This window comes from Dipodomys merriami, unplaced genomic scaffold (assembly GCF_024711535.1).
Source record: "Dipodomys merriami isolate MVZ:Mamm:240054 unplaced genomic scaffold, mDipMer1.0.p SCAF_4, whole genome shotgun sequence".
Lineage (NCBI taxonomy): Eukaryota > Metazoa > Chordata > Mammalia > Rodentia > Heteromyidae > Dipodomys > Dipodomys merriami.
The window spans coordinates 93,035,291-93,049,833 of record NW_027205603.1 but is presented as its reverse complement, the minus strand read 5'-3'; the positions used below and the strand labels follow the sequence as shown (position 1 = coordinate 93,049,833).

Below are 14,543 nucleotides of genomic sequence, written 5' to 3'. Positions count from 1 at the left end.
GATGCTGGAGTGGACAGAGGACCCTGCCCCATCTGACCCCACCTTCTCTTTTTCCCTTTTCAAGATGCGAAGTGCAAGCTTCAACACCGACCCCTATGTCCGTGAATTTGGAATCATGGTCAAAGATGAGATGACAGATGTGACAGGGAGGGTCCTGCAGCCACCCTCCATCCTGTATGGGGGCAGGGTAGGTGTGGCATGGGGGGCAGGTGAGCCTGCCTGGTACTGGTGGGACGGCAGTCAGCTCTTTCTGTTCCTTGTCGGTAACTGCGGTGCAGACAGACCATCGGTCCAGGATTCCTGCTCCAAGTTGTGCCTGCCTGCTTGCTTGCGTTCTTCCTTTCTTCCTTCTTTCATGGTGCTAGGGTTTGAACTCGGGGCCTTGCACTCCCCCTCAGCTTGCTTGCTCATGGCTACTCTATCACTTGAGCCACTTGGCATTTTGCTGGTTAACTGGAGATGGCGTTGCTGCCTGGGCTGGCTTCTAACCACGGTCCTCCAGGGCTCAGCCCCTGGGCCCTGGCTGGACAGCACCTTTGAGGCCTGAGATTTCATGAAGACTTGGCGATGCCGTATTTTTGGAAAGACGCTGGAATTATTTTGAATGTTTTCAAAGCACTACTCTTTCCCATCAAGGCGCTTTTCTTCCTGTGCTAAGTTCTCTACCAGAGCTGAGCTATTTTCTAGAGTTTTATCCTGTTTTCCTGGTGTTTAACTTTCTGCTTTGCGGGTACTTGGTAGCAAGCCAAGTTAGAGTTTTTGTTTGTTTTTGAGAACAGTCTTCTTACATGGCACGGGCTGGCTGAGAACCTGCCCCGGCTCTGCAGCGCTCCAGTGATGGGTGTAACACTCAACTTCTAGTCTTTACGTGTGACTCGGAGTCCTGGCCCCTACAACTGCAATGCTCTTACTCCCTCTGGGAGCAGAACTCAGAGTTCCTTGGGGACCAGTGTGGCTGGCAGTCCTGGGAGCCAGGGCCTCTTCCTGGGGCCTGGGCTCCTGAGGCGTAGACTAATCAGCAGCTGGTGCTGGAGAAGGCTCTACCGGCCTTCGTCCCTTCCCCAGCCTGCTGCCGTTCCATCCCAGTCCTGAGGCCTGTAGCAATGTATTCTACTTTTTTTTTTTCTCTCTTACACATTGCATGCTTGTGTTTGAACGCTGAGGTTTGAATCCAAGGCTGCGGTTCTGTGTATTGAATGGGAATGAGTAGAGTTGCAAAGGCATTTCTGCAGCATTTTATTGGCAGGAACACCCACACCACCTGTCCTACGCCTTGTCTCCTGTCACTGGGAGTACTCTCAGTGGAGAAATGAAGCACCATGGGCAGCAGAGGCTTAACCCGGTGGCTTTGCCCCGGGGCTGCCTGGCTTTGCCCCAGGGGTGCCTGGCAGTGTCTGGAGACATGTTTCATTGTCCCAGCTCCAGGCAGGTGGGACTGAGACACCGCATGGGAGAGTGCTGCCCTGTGGTGCACGCGCAGCCCAGCGCCAGGCTTGCCGCACTTGACCACACTCGGCCTGTGAGGGGGCTCCTGGGAGGCCATGTGAGAGGCTGGTGAGACACCAACTCTGGCAAGTCTGTGTTCTGTAGTGGCCCACGCAGTTCTAGGACAACAGCTTTGCTCCTCTAGATAGCCCCTCCTGGAGAGCCACATGAGGGCGGTCAGATTTCATGGCGTCTTTCTTTCGGCAGATTTCTCTTGGAAATGGAGATGGCTTCTGTGCCTGGCACAGTGGCCAAGCAGAAGGGCTCGGTCATGCACGGACAGACAGTAGACCGACTGGGAAGGGGAAGGATGGACGGGAGGGAGGACAGTGGGATGGTTGGTGTGTGACTGCAGGGGGAGGGTGTGTGTGTGTGCGTGTGCACAGTGGGTGTGCAGACACACGCAGAGGGAGGTCCTAGCTCACCTAGCCTCCTTGGGCGCCCCTGGGGAGAGAATTCTGATGCCACAGGAACTCTCCTCCATGCATCATCTCTCCCTTTTCCTGTGCCAGGCTGGTAAGGGGCACGGCAGCACGGTCATGATCGAGCTCCAGCACTGTCAAAGCAAACTGACGGGGCCCCTGTTTCCCACTTGTTCTCACTTGTTGCTCACTCTCAACTTGGTGCTGTTTGCAGAACAAAGCGATCGCCACCCCTGTGCAGGGCGTGTGGGACATGAGGAACAAGCAGTTCCACACAGGCATTGAGATCAAGGTGTGGGCCATCGCCTGCTTTGCACCCCAGCGCCAGTGCACCGAAGTCCACCTTAAGTAAGCCCGCTTCCAGACACGCCCAGCCTTCGCCCTGCTGGACAGGCAGGGATTGGTGACTAACAAGAAGGTCCACCTGGTGGGGTGGGGCCGTCACCTGGGTTCTGATGTGGGAGATTGTCAGTCATTGCCTGACCAAGAGCTCCTGTCTGGGTTAGACTGGTCTAGGTCTGAGGTCACCTGAGTTGTGGCTCTCGGGAATTGAGATTCCAAGTGTTACGGACTGCAGATGAGCAGTGCAGCCCCTGTACGGGAAGCTGGAAAGTATAGGCAGAAGCTGAGTCTCAGGTATTTCGGAGTTGAAAATTAGGAAGGTTTCAGTTTGAGGCCAATCCTGGCACAAAGTTAGCAAGATCCCACCTCAGGAAACAAGGTGTAGTGGTTCCTGTCTGTAATCTCAGCCACGCCAGAGGCCATAGGGTAAGAGAACTGAGATCTGAGGCTGTTTTCTATCACCTCGCTGGCTTGTGGGAGGGGTGGATTATAGTCTCTTCACCCCACTTAACTTACGCTAGTCATGAGCTGGGACTTGGGTTTCTGGCTTTGTCCGGGACTTGGGGTGGTGGCCCACTCATGTACGTTAGGGGCTGAGGCGGGAGGATTGAAATGAAAGTTCAGAGCCAGCCCGTCTACTTTGCAAGAGCCTGTCTCCCCAAAAGAAAGGAGGCACCTTACGTCTACCCTCTGTAGACACGCTTCCGGCCTCGTTGGTGGGTGCCATTCCTTAGGGCCGTGGTGGCACTGTGCATTTGTTGTCACTTGCTGTGCGTGTTAGTGAAGCGGACCTTCTCCTTCAGATCCTTCACAGAGCAGCTCAGAAAGATCTCGAGAGATGCGGGGATGCCCATCCAGGGCCAGCCCTGCTTCTGTAAGTACGCCCAGGGCGCGGACAGCGTGGAGCCCATGTTCCGTCACCTGAAGAACACCTATGCCGGCCTGCAGCTCGTGGTCGTCATCCTGCCTGGCAAGACCCCTGTTTACGGTAGGCTTCAGAGCCGGGACGCTCTAAGTGGGGCGCAGCCTAAGCCTCTCATGAGGCTGGAAGAAGGGGAGTTCTGATAGCTTAGGTCAGCTTCTTGTCTGAGGCCACAGAGCTGGGCTTGGAGGGGCGGGGGAGGGGGGGCGGAGGACAGCTGGGATGTGATGTGGTGGGTGAAGATCACCCTGGGTGCATGCACTGAGGTCCCTCACATCCTGCCAGAGGACGGTTAACCTGTAGCCACGGTTCAGCCGTGGGTTCAGCCTCCCACGGCGGGAGGGGTGAGGCTCCTGGCCCAGGGGCTTTGGCAGGAGAACCTGGGGAGCGGGGAGGGAGATGGGGAGCAGATGGAAGCAGCTCCTGCTTGGTAGGTGCAGCCGGAACGATTCCCAATGATTCCCGATTCCCCACTGGCCAGAGGCGCTTTGCAGGCCCCTGGAGCCCCAAGCCCTACTCACAACTCCCACTTTAGCCTCCAAGCAAGGAAGGAGAAGGTGCGGGTGTTGACGCACCACCAGTGGCCAGTGTTGCCCGGGAACAGAGCTGCAGGGTCAGTGGGCCCAGAGGCGCTTTGATGTCACGCCGCCTTTGCCAAGGCCTCTGAGGAGCTGGTGTTTTTATTTTTATCCACCCAGCCATGTTCTGTGACAGGAGGTGGCATTCCTGCACAGGAATGCCAGGCTCCGGCTTCTGCCCGCCCGCCCTGGGCCTGGGCCGCGTTTTAAATGGCTTCAAGGCACCAACTGGAGGGGTCAGGGGAGGCGCCCGGCCTCCCTGTGTGGGGCACAGTGGTGCCAAAACCACACGGCCAGCGCCCAGCCACGCTCCGTCCATCCATCAGCAGCGTCTACCGGTGCCTCGGTCGGGCAGGGCCGGGCTCCTGTGGGCGCTGCAGCATGTGCCCCTTGAAACCCCACAGCCGAAGTCAAGCGTGTGGGAGACACGGTGTTGGGCATGGCCACGCAGTGCGTGCAGATGAAGAACGTGCAGCGAACCACGCCACAGACGCTGTCCAACCTCTGCCTGAAGATCAACGTTAAGCTGGGGGGCGTCAACAACATCCTGCTGCCCCAGGGCAGGTGAGGGAGCCCTGAGGGAGCCCCGCCCTGTGGGGTGCGGGGTGAGGGAGCCCTGCCCCGTGGGAGCCCCACCCTGCGGGGTGCGGAGGGGCCGGTGCGGCCGGTGAGGGGCGCTGTGCAATGGGTGTAGGCCGAGCACCATCCTGGACACCCTGGAGCAGAGCAGGCCTGGGGTTTACTCCTGACCCATGGCCAAGTGCGACCACTGGCCAGGCAGAGCCATCGAGCCGACAGGAGTCGGTGGCGTGGTGCGGTCCATGGGGGGCTGGGTCCACCCACACAAGCCTGTGGCCATGATTGAGGGCCCACAGAGATGGGGAGCCTCTTGCTGCTCTTGTGTTTATCGAGCACTTGCCTGATGTCCATGTGATCTGTGTCCCCTTGGTGGGAGGGTGAACTCACGAGGTGAGGGGCTGGGCTCCAGGTAGGCTGGAGGGTCTTTCTAGAAGGTAGCATGTGGTCAGACTCCAGGTGTCCAGGGAAGCGGCTTTGGGGTTCCTGGAGCAGAGCCCGTGGCACAGGGCTGAGCAGGCCTGCGGTAGGACGCTGCGGAGGGGCGGAGCCCTCGCTTGAGTGCATTGAGATCATCGGGGTCAGGGTCACTGCCCCACTCTGCCTGCACTGCGCACTGGCCTCGGGGAGAACACGGTCGTGTCTAATGTTCTATGTTCTCCAGTGGCGTGAAGAAGCACCTGGGGGCTGACGGGGAAGGCAGCGGCCTGAGGAAGCGGGGAAAGAGAGGGAATGATGCTACGCAGCCTCCTCGCAGCCCCTCCCTCACTCAGAGCAAGTGGCTGGAGGGCGAGAGGTGATACCGGGCCTGCAGGGAGGTAGAGGTGTGGGGTGCTGGGCCCTCCGTGCCTGGTCCCCATCCCCGGCACCATGGCCTAGTCGGTCTTGTGGTGGGGGCGTTCTGCTCCTCTCCCTCTGTCCTGGGCTGTTCTGTGGCACATCCTTGGACTCAGTTGCTTCTGGGAGGTTTTCTGGTGGACCGTTGTGTTATGTTACAAAGCTGCACTGCCCATTTGTACCAGCTGGAAAGACGGGCAGTGTGGGTCCCAGGTCCCTGTGCCAGGTCTCCCGCCTCAGCCCCCTCTTCCCGCCTCCCTGCAGGCCTCCTGTGTTCCAGCAGCCTGTGATCTTTCTCGGAGCCGATGTCACCCACCCGCCTGCTGGGGACGGGAAGAAGCCGTCCATCGCTGCCGTGAGTGCCAGCGCTTTACTCCAGGCCCTCTGCGGCCTCGGCAGGGAGTCTTTCTGAAGGGCGTGGGGGAGGTTCTGGGGGCAAGTCAGTGTTGGGAGGGTGCTGGCAAGCTGTGGAGGGCTCTCAGGGGTGCTGGTCTCTGCCAGCTTGGGTCCTGCCACCGGCACCGTGGCTGGCAGAGCTCAGGGCTTCACAGAGGAGTGGGATGGCTCTTGGCTCAGCAGGAGGTGCTCGGCACTGTGGCCACACGGGGTGGATGTAAAAGGGCTGAGCCAAACCCGTGCTCTGAATAGCGAGGTTTTCTAGTTTGGAATGCAGAGCGTGTTTCGGGAGCCTGGCCGGGGACACCAGCTCTGTGGCTGGGAACACTGAGTGCATGGGTGGTTTTCGTTCTCGTTCATCTGAAACCTCCTGAGATGTTTTGGCCTCCCAGGGAGAAGGATCTTAGAGAAAGCCCAGGTTGAGAACTGGAATCAAAGGCCCCATGGGGTGTGTAGGCCTTGGATATGGTAACCCCAGCACCCTGAGTGAGGGAAGCCCCACCCTCGACCCTGAACCCCGCACAGCCTGGAGACGGCTGCCGCCGCCGCTGCTCTGCCATTGTGCGCTTTCTCCTGCTCACCTGTGATCATTGGGGAAGCCAGTGTGGCGAGGCCCAATCAGATACCCACGCCATGCAGCCAGCGTGGTGAACGCCCTGGCGAGACAAAGCCTCCACGTGTGCCCTGTACACTCGCATACCTTTCAAGCGTGCTGCACACCTTGTATGGCCTTAGTCACAGTGTCCACACGCCCCGTGTGAGCTGCGTTCCCGGCCCTTTCCTTCCTCCCTGCCATCCCTGTGCTCTGGCTTACAGAGGAGGAAGTGGGCTCCGGCGTGCGGAGGTCTCAGCTGCTTGGCTCGGCAGGTTCTGGCCTGGCCTCCCCTGGTCCCCGTTAGCTTCCTTCTGGACAGGTGAGCGTAAGGAAGGTGCGGCTCTGGCACCGGAGGCTCAGATAGTGCTCATCGAATCCTTGAGAGCAGAGTCTGTCCTTCCGGCGCTCACAGCTCCCCATCACAAGGGGCTTCTGTTTAAGTCAGTGTTTTTCTGTTGACAGCCTGTCAGGCTGTTTATTTTTACTTAGATTGAGAGAGAAGTGGTTGCCCCAGAAGGGCGAGCTGGGGGCACGGGGCATTTCCGGCAGCGCGTTCCCCACGAGCAGGGACTCGGGCCTCCATGCACGGCTCCCAGCCGCGCTGTGCTCACGCTGTCACCCTGACCCTTAGCGGCGGCCTGCCATCAGAGGCCCTGCCCTTCCTGGGTGCCAAAGACACGAGATAATGTGTGTTGAGTTGGAAAACCATTTGGTCTTGAGCTACAGCCTGTCCCGTAGCTTCCTTTGGCTGGATGAGAGGCTGCTGTCTGCAGCCGAGCATGTAGAATACCGGTCTGCTTTCCTTGCGTTCCTCGGCATGACTTCGGTTCTTTAGGATGTACTTAGGAACCCTTGCTCCACACACCCAAAGAAAGTCACGAGTGGTATTGGCCTTTGCTGGGCTGGACCTCTGAGAAGCTCTGCTCGCCTGCCGGCGGAAGAAGGCAGAAAGCAGCCCAGGAGCCCTTGTCCTGGGCTCATCACTTGTCTCTGCAGGTTGTGGGCAGCATGGACGCACACCCCAACCGCTACTGTGCCACGGTGCGCGTGCAGCAGCACCGGCAGGAGATCATCCAGGACCTGGCAGCCATGGTGCGTGAGCTGCTCATCCAGTTCTACAAGTCTACACGCTTCAAGCCCACCCGCATCATCTTCTACCGTGACGGTGTCTCCGAGGGCCAGTTCCAGCAGGTAGGCCGTGCTCCTGCCTGGACGTGGCGGGGCCATCGCACCTGCACACCCCCGTGCGTACACACGCGCTTGCACACACACCAGTGCCTCGTCCGACACACCTGGTCTCTGTGGGGTCATTTCCCCGCTTGCTAATGCAAGGATGGATGCAGCCGCTCTCCTCCCACTGTGGGCTGTCACCCTGTGGAAGGCCAGTTGGGGTGCGGACTCACAGAGACCATACAGCCCCTGACACTGGTTGGACCCATAGCGTGTCGGGCGGCATCCGCTGTGCCTGCAGCAGGTGGCTAGCTGAGATGTGGTCACGGCGAAGGCAGAAAATAAGTGGGGATGGGGAGAGGCCTGGTGCTGGAGAAAACTCCACGGAGCAACATGGAGCACTTGGTTTCTCAGGCCCTGGGTGACGAGATCCTGGGAGCCTCAACTCCACCCCGCAGGAGCCGCGCGCGCTTCTCCTCTGTGCGGCCTCTTATGCCCAGTCTCTGTTTGTTGCTGGGCTCATGGCTCCCTGCACCCCAGCCCTCCTTCCTGCCTCCTCCACTGGCACCCCGGTAAACACATCATCTCCCAGAACCCCTGTGACTGAGTTGTCCGCCTCCAGAATGCCAGGTGTTTCTGAAACATTTTAGCACGGTTTTTGTTTGTGACTGTTGCTACTCAGGAGGCTCCAGTAGGACAAGCAATTGAGTCCAGGAGTGTGAGGCCAGCCTGGGCAAGTAACAACTAAAACCTAAAGTGGCTGGTTCTTGCAGGGTGCAGTGACCCAATCCTGTAATCTCAGCTACTAAGAAGCTAAGATTGGGAGAACTTCAGTTTCAGGAGGGCTTGGCTAAAAGTTAGCAGGACCATTCCTCTCAACAACACAAGTTGGCCATGTGGTCAACCGTAGGAAGGAGGATTACAGTCGGAAGCTGACCTTTGGCGGAAGTGGTACAGTGCCTGCCTAAGAAGGGCTTTGAGCCCCAGTACCCCCCGCAGATAAGTAACGGGTGTGTGCCTCACGCTGCATGAGGCTCGCCCTTTAAGTGAAGGAATTGGAGGTCAGTTCATGGTCTTCCCAGGTTATATCGCACTATGTGATGGCAGAGACCGATTTGAACTCAAATCCAGCTCCAGAGAGTTTTCTATCAGATCTTACCTTCCTCTTCATAATAGACAAACAAGGCTAGCAAGGGGCTAACACGTCTGGTAGTGCCTCATCACTGTGAGGGGCACGGGCACCGTTTACCGACTGTGAAGAAGGTTCTAATGCTGTGCCAAGCACTTGTCCTGCACTTTCTAACTGGCCCCGGGTGATGTGGCGCTGTCATGAGAACGTAAGCTCCAGAGGGAAGGTTGCACACCAGTGACATGCCCGCGGAACGGAGCTGTCTAGCCTGTGTCGGCTAGTGGGACACATTGTTCGGGGGTTCATCTTTAGGTAGCACGAGGTGCCTTAGCCCGGTCCTCCTGCTCTCCCTCCCTCGTAGGTCCTCCACCATGAGTTGCTGGCCATCCGCGAGGCCTGCATCAAGCTGGAGAAGGACTACCAGCCGGGGATCACATTCATCGTGGTGCAGAAGAGGCACCACACACGGCTCTTCTGCACTGACAAGAACGAGCGGGTGAGTGCCCGGTGAGGCTCAGCCTCCCCGCAGGCCGCCTCTGGCCTGGCTTTCATGGCGCCTGTCCTCCGAGGGTTGTGACGGGGACTCAGGCAGGGTGCTTGCTTTCCTGAGAAGTCTTAGTCAATCTGCAGACTTGGGACAGCCTAGGCATGAGCTGTCACTCCTTGGGAGAGAGCTCTGAGAAGGAGCCAGCCGAATGGTGGAGCTGGCCCACCCAGCAATGGTTGCACATCCTGGGGGGCCCTAGGCTCAGCCAGCCGCCGCCACAGCTCTGCACCCACAGGCCAAGAGCATGGCCTGCAGCTGCACACTGAGGAACATGCCGTGCTCCCTCCCTCCACGGGCCACGAGGGCCACAAGGGCTCCACAGCTAGAGGAAGGAGCTGGCCAGCAGGAGGCCGCAGCGGTGGGGGGGTGAGGGGTGGTCCTGAAGCCACACAGCCAGCTAGCCAACTAGCGTTACACTGACATTCAATGGGAGAAAAGGCAAAGGCTGAGCAGCTTTCAAAGAGACATTGAGAAGCCCTACTATCACAGGGTGATTGTACACGGACATGTGAGCGACTGAAGCAGGTGAAAAGAGCGAGCTCCGAGCACTGGAAGAGTGAACCCAGCCTCCCAACAGCTGTGCGCCTGGAGCCCCCAGGGTTCCAGCTCGTGTCCTGGCCTGGGTGAATGGTGCTCAGAGCCGGACACAACCACAGTGAACGTGAAGTCAGCAGTGAACGTGAAGCTCAAGAGCACAGCTTTCAGCCAGGTGTGAAGCACTGAACGTGTCATGTCATGACCGTGAAAATGGTGGGGCACTTGCAGCCAAGCAAACACTGAAGAATGTTCACGAGCACCTCACACTAACAAAACCCCACGGTCTGGCAGCCTGGGAAGACAGGCGGGAAGGGGAAGGCAGCCTCCGCCCAGGGCGTGGAGGGGAAGCTGCAGTGCCCGGCTCACCTCTGCCCACCCCACACACCTGTACCCCAGCCTACTCCCCAGATTGGACAGCAGTGGAAATAGAAAATGAGGGTACAGTGAGGAGATGAAAATCAAACATGCTTGAAAATACAATAAGACTCCTTCATTATATGGGGTTTTGACCAAATGATGTCAAAAAGGAGTAATATTTATTTAGTCAGTCATGGGGCTTGAACTCTGGGTCTGGGCGCTGTCCCTCAGCTCTTCAGCTCAAGGCTAGCGCTCTACCACTTGAGCCACAGAGCCATTTCTGGCTTTTTTTATGTGGTGCTGAGAAATCAAACCCAGGGCCTCATGCATGTGAGTCAAGCATTTTACCACCAAGCCACCTTCCCAGCCCCAATACTAATTTATTTAATCCAAAGAAATTGAATTTCCACACGTGGATTGCGGTGCAGTTGGTCAGCTGAGCAGGAGTGGGTGGCCCCATTGTACTTAGACCTGCAGTGTGCGCAGTGTTGCTGTTTGTTCTGTGAGAGCCTGCCTCCCAAAGAGCAAGGTAAAAAGGGTTGCGCTTAAGTGAAGTGACAGTGAGCATCAAGCCGGCCTGGAAGGCTCCATGTGTAGAGGAAGCAGGTGAATGGGAGGAGCATCCCCTGCAACGCTGGGCTCTGAGCAACTCCATGGTGGTTCTTCTTGGAGCCAGGAAACCATGGCTACCAAGGGGCTCCTGTAGACCCAGCTGCAAGCAAGAGTATACCACACCCGTACTGGGAGCAGGAAAGGAGCCACAGCTGCAGAGAAGACAGAACGTGCAGTCATGGGATGTGGGTCTATCTGGACACTCAAGAACGGGTATTGGTGTTTGTGGAATTATATATTCCTAAAGTCAGCTCAAGAAGATAAATCCACTCATTGTCATCAACTCCTGCAGTCCCAGTGTTTGGTGTCCAGAGCGCTGCACAACCAGCTTGACAGCCCTACAGCCTGCCGGGAACGAGGGGAAGTTGCTTGCTCATCCTGAGAGACGTGTCCCCAAAGCTGCAAGGGACAGAGAATATGAACTTGTGTGTGTTTGCCCGCAGGCATCTGAGCCCCACCCGTTGGGGCTCATGCTCAGGGGCCCCGCTGGCCTCTGCCCCACCTCCAGGCAGGAGCAGGAGGTCGTGAGAGCTAACACAACACGGACCGTCCCTGGCATCATCCCTGCAGAAGCTGGTGTGTGTTGTGGAAGGGAGTACAAATGATAACCAGCTGGCAATTCTGGGTGTGTAACTGCAAGAAACGCATGAGTCTGAACCCAAGAAGCTGTGAATAGAATCATTTGTGGGAGTCTCATTCCCAGTCCCTGCGTGGGGAGCAGGAAATGTTTCTCATCTCCATTTCTCCCTCCTCGAACTCTGTTATACTAAAATAAGTACTTGCTATAATAATAATATTTGATGGCTATACTGTTAGCAGTATGAGAAAAAAATTAAGATGTATCCGTCCAACAGCACAAGACATGATGACTCTGTTCACATATTAATATTCACAGCAAAGGAATGCTAATGAGCTGTATCATGGACATGTCTCAAAATTGTAACATTATGCAAAACCAGCCAGTAGCTGGTTTGTGATATACATATATATAACATATATATGTTATATATTATATATGTGTATGTTATATATGTATATATGTATAATATATATATATATATATATATATATATACATTTATGTTATATATAAAATCTCTGAGCCAATCCAATACTCTGGTAGTGAGTAGTGTGTACTTTATTTTTTTAGCGTTTGCATGTGCATAATGAGGTCTAAACAGTAGGTCATTAATGTGCACAGTCTTTCTGTTTACCTGTGTTTTCTCTGTCACCTGTCAAGGGGTCAGGTGTAGAATCTTCCCTGTGTCTTCATGTGGGTATTTGAAATGTTTCCAGTTTGGGACCATTTCACACTTACACGGGTGAGAAGCTCCACTAACTGTGTGCGTGGAGTGTTAAGTCCGTGCAGACAGGGTAGGATGGATCTAGGATAGATACAAAGGTGCCACAGTTTCTAAATTTTTTTTTTTTTTTTTTTTTTTTTTTTGTCGGTCGTGGGGCTTGAACTCTGGGCCTGGGCGCTGTCCCTCAGCTCTTCAGCTCAAGGCTAGCACTCTACCACTTGAATCACAGCACCACTTTTGGCTTTTTCTGCTTATGTGGTGCACTCTACCACTTGAGCTACAGCGCCACTTCCGTTTTTCTGGTGGTTTAATGGAGATAGGAGTCTCACGGTCTCTCCTGCCCGGGCTGGCTTTGAACCGTGATCCTCAGATCTCAGCCTCCTGAGTAGCTAGGATTACAGGCGTGAGCCACCAGCGCCCAGCAGTTTCTAAATTCTTGAGTCCTTCTTAGACACCTGAGAGTCAAGTAAAATTGGAAAGAACTTAATGTAAAGAGGCACGCGGCAGTGCGGCTGTCTTTTGTGTGCTGTCTAAAGCCATTTACAACTAAAGCTCTCTAGGGCGTGGCTGGCTTGGGGTGGGGCGGAGCCATTGCATAGTTACCTGGTTGAGTAACTACTTCTCCCCCATCTGATTTTGAGAGCTCTAAAACCGCCTGTCCTCCAGAAGCCGCTGGCACCACCGAGGCTCTAATGCGGACATCTGTGGCCCTCTGTGGCCCGGCTCCTGCCTCCTGCCTCCAGAGCCGGGAGAGCGTGCTCTGGGGCCTAATCAGTGCAGGGAAGACCCCGGCCCTGCGTGTGGCTGGCAGTTTCCATCTTGGCTTCAGATCAAAATAGCCCCGGTGATCACCAAAAACTCATAAAATCTTGTGGGTACTGAATTAAACTACACTTTAACTCATGCAGCCTGAAATGGGAACAATAGCCCAAATGGCAGTTTGCGGGTGTTTTCTGTTGTCAGTACTGGTTTTGTTTTAGCACTGCCCCGCTGAGCGAATGCATTAACACATTTTGAAAGCTCACACGGGCCAGCTGAGGACAGGCGGCGCTCGCTGTGGTGCCCGCCACCGCCACCTGCCACGCCTGTGCTGCCCACCCACCTACCACATCTGACGAGGCTGCTGTGTTGCTGCAGGTTGGGAAGAGTGGGAACATTCCAGCAGGCACCACGGTGGACACAAAAATCACCCACCCGACAGAGTTTGATTTCTACCTGTGCAGCCACGCCGGCATCCAGGTGAGGACCAGGGTCCCCGTGGACAGAATGTGTGGCATATGCCACACTGTCCATGTGTGCGGCGAGCTCTGGAGCTCTGCTGGGCACTGGAATTGGCGTGAGCCATACAGATAAGGCTGCAACCCTGCGCAGCTGTGCTCTGCCTGGGGACAGGCCCGAGCTGGACTCCTGGGAGCTGAGGATCTGAGCTGGGCGGAAGTTGGGGCTGGCCACCAGAGGCCCCCACGGGCTCCCGTGGACGACATCCTGTTTTACATGCGATGGGGCCCACGAGCGGTGAGGGCCAGGGCCGGGATGCTTGTGGGGGATAAGGGAAGTCGCATATCTGGAGTTTGTGAGCTAGAAGATGAGTCCTCACTGCTGATGCGGGCTGGGCATGGCAGACCACCCTGGCGGGGTGATGGGCGCAGAAGACGGGCACCCACTGGCTCCCCTGAGCTCCCAGGGGAGGGACGCCTACATCTGGCCAAGAGGGAGCCACATAAGCATGACCACTGAAGTGCCGCATGTGTCCTTGGAGCTGAGCCACCAGCTCTGCCTCGTCACCCGGGGATGAGAGGCGCCCCGGCTGTATGCCCACGTAATTATGGAAGGCTCTCGATTTTTCTAAGGCCAAGGAAAGACTTAAATCCAGCCCCATCCTACTCTAACTTGAGAATTTGCTATGAACTGTCACAGTCCCTTCAAAAATATAAAGTCTTCCCACCCACAGCCCATTTTGGATTCATCCTGAGAGCCAGAGGACTGTGTGACAGGACCTGTGTCCGTGGGAGGGGCACAGACGTCCTGCTACCGCTCCTTGCTCCTTGTCCTGTCCAGAGGCCAGGCTGCCAAGATTGCCACGTGGAGGCTGGCTGTGTGGGCTCTCAGTCTTTGCCCTTTTTGTGACCACCCTCTGTGGTTTCTGTCCTGGCCAGCAGGCCCCTCCCTCCAAGGCCTCTTTGGCCTGTTGTTCTGCTCAAGGACTTCGTAACAGGGACACCACACCGCTGGTGGAAAGGCCCGCAGGCTGGCGCTGCGTGGCTGTGCCCTGGAGAGCCAAACTACCCACTCAGACGTAGACTGCCTGCACTGAGCCCGCAGTGTCGGGTGTGCCTGGAAAGAAAGCCTCTCCATCCGTCCGTCTGCCAGATGAATAGGCTGCTGTAGGCTTGTCTTGCGGATTGGCCTCCTGGTGAGGTGAAGTGGGGCAGGGCGGAGGCGCTAGGGCCGGGCCCCACGGCCTCCTCCAGGAGGGAGAACTCCCTTTAGAAAATCCTTTTCCATGTGCACCTTTCAGCGGAGAGTTTTTTTTGCTTTTTCTTCTTGCGGTTATCAATAAAACATAAAATATTTAACATATCCAGGCACATTGTCCTCAGTTCATCTATTTTTTAATATTAAAACTCCTTTTTGGTCTCAGTGTGATTTGAATTTGGGGTTTTGCACTTTCTAGGCAGATACTCCACCACTTGAGCCACACTCCCTATCCTGCTTGCCTTAGTTCTTTGGGGGTT

At 56.3% G+C, this 14,543-nt stretch overlaps 1 protein-coding gene across 1 annotated transcript in view; it reads left to right on the top strand.

The window, feature by feature from the left end:
- The window catches only part of Ago2 (argonaute RISC catalytic component 2), a 70,988-nt gene that overhangs the window by 54,934 nt on the left and 1,511 nt on the right, over positions 1-14,543 (top strand). Inside the window, exons 10-17 of the mRNA XM_069991463.1 lie at positions 65-187; positions 2,122-2,255; positions 3,053-3,237; positions 4,154-4,313; positions 5,427-5,517; positions 7,150-7,344; positions 8,814-8,948; positions 12,946-13,047. Of these exons, the coding sequence (XP_069847564.1) occupies positions 65-187; positions 2,122-2,255; positions 3,053-3,237; positions 4,154-4,313; positions 5,427-5,517; positions 7,150-7,344; positions 8,814-8,948; positions 12,946-13,047 (1,125 nt within the window). The remainder of the gene's footprint in view (positions 1-64; positions 188-2,121; positions 2,256-3,052; positions 3,238-4,153; positions 4,314-5,426; positions 5,518-7,149; positions 7,345-8,813; positions 8,949-12,945; positions 13,048-14,543) is intronic.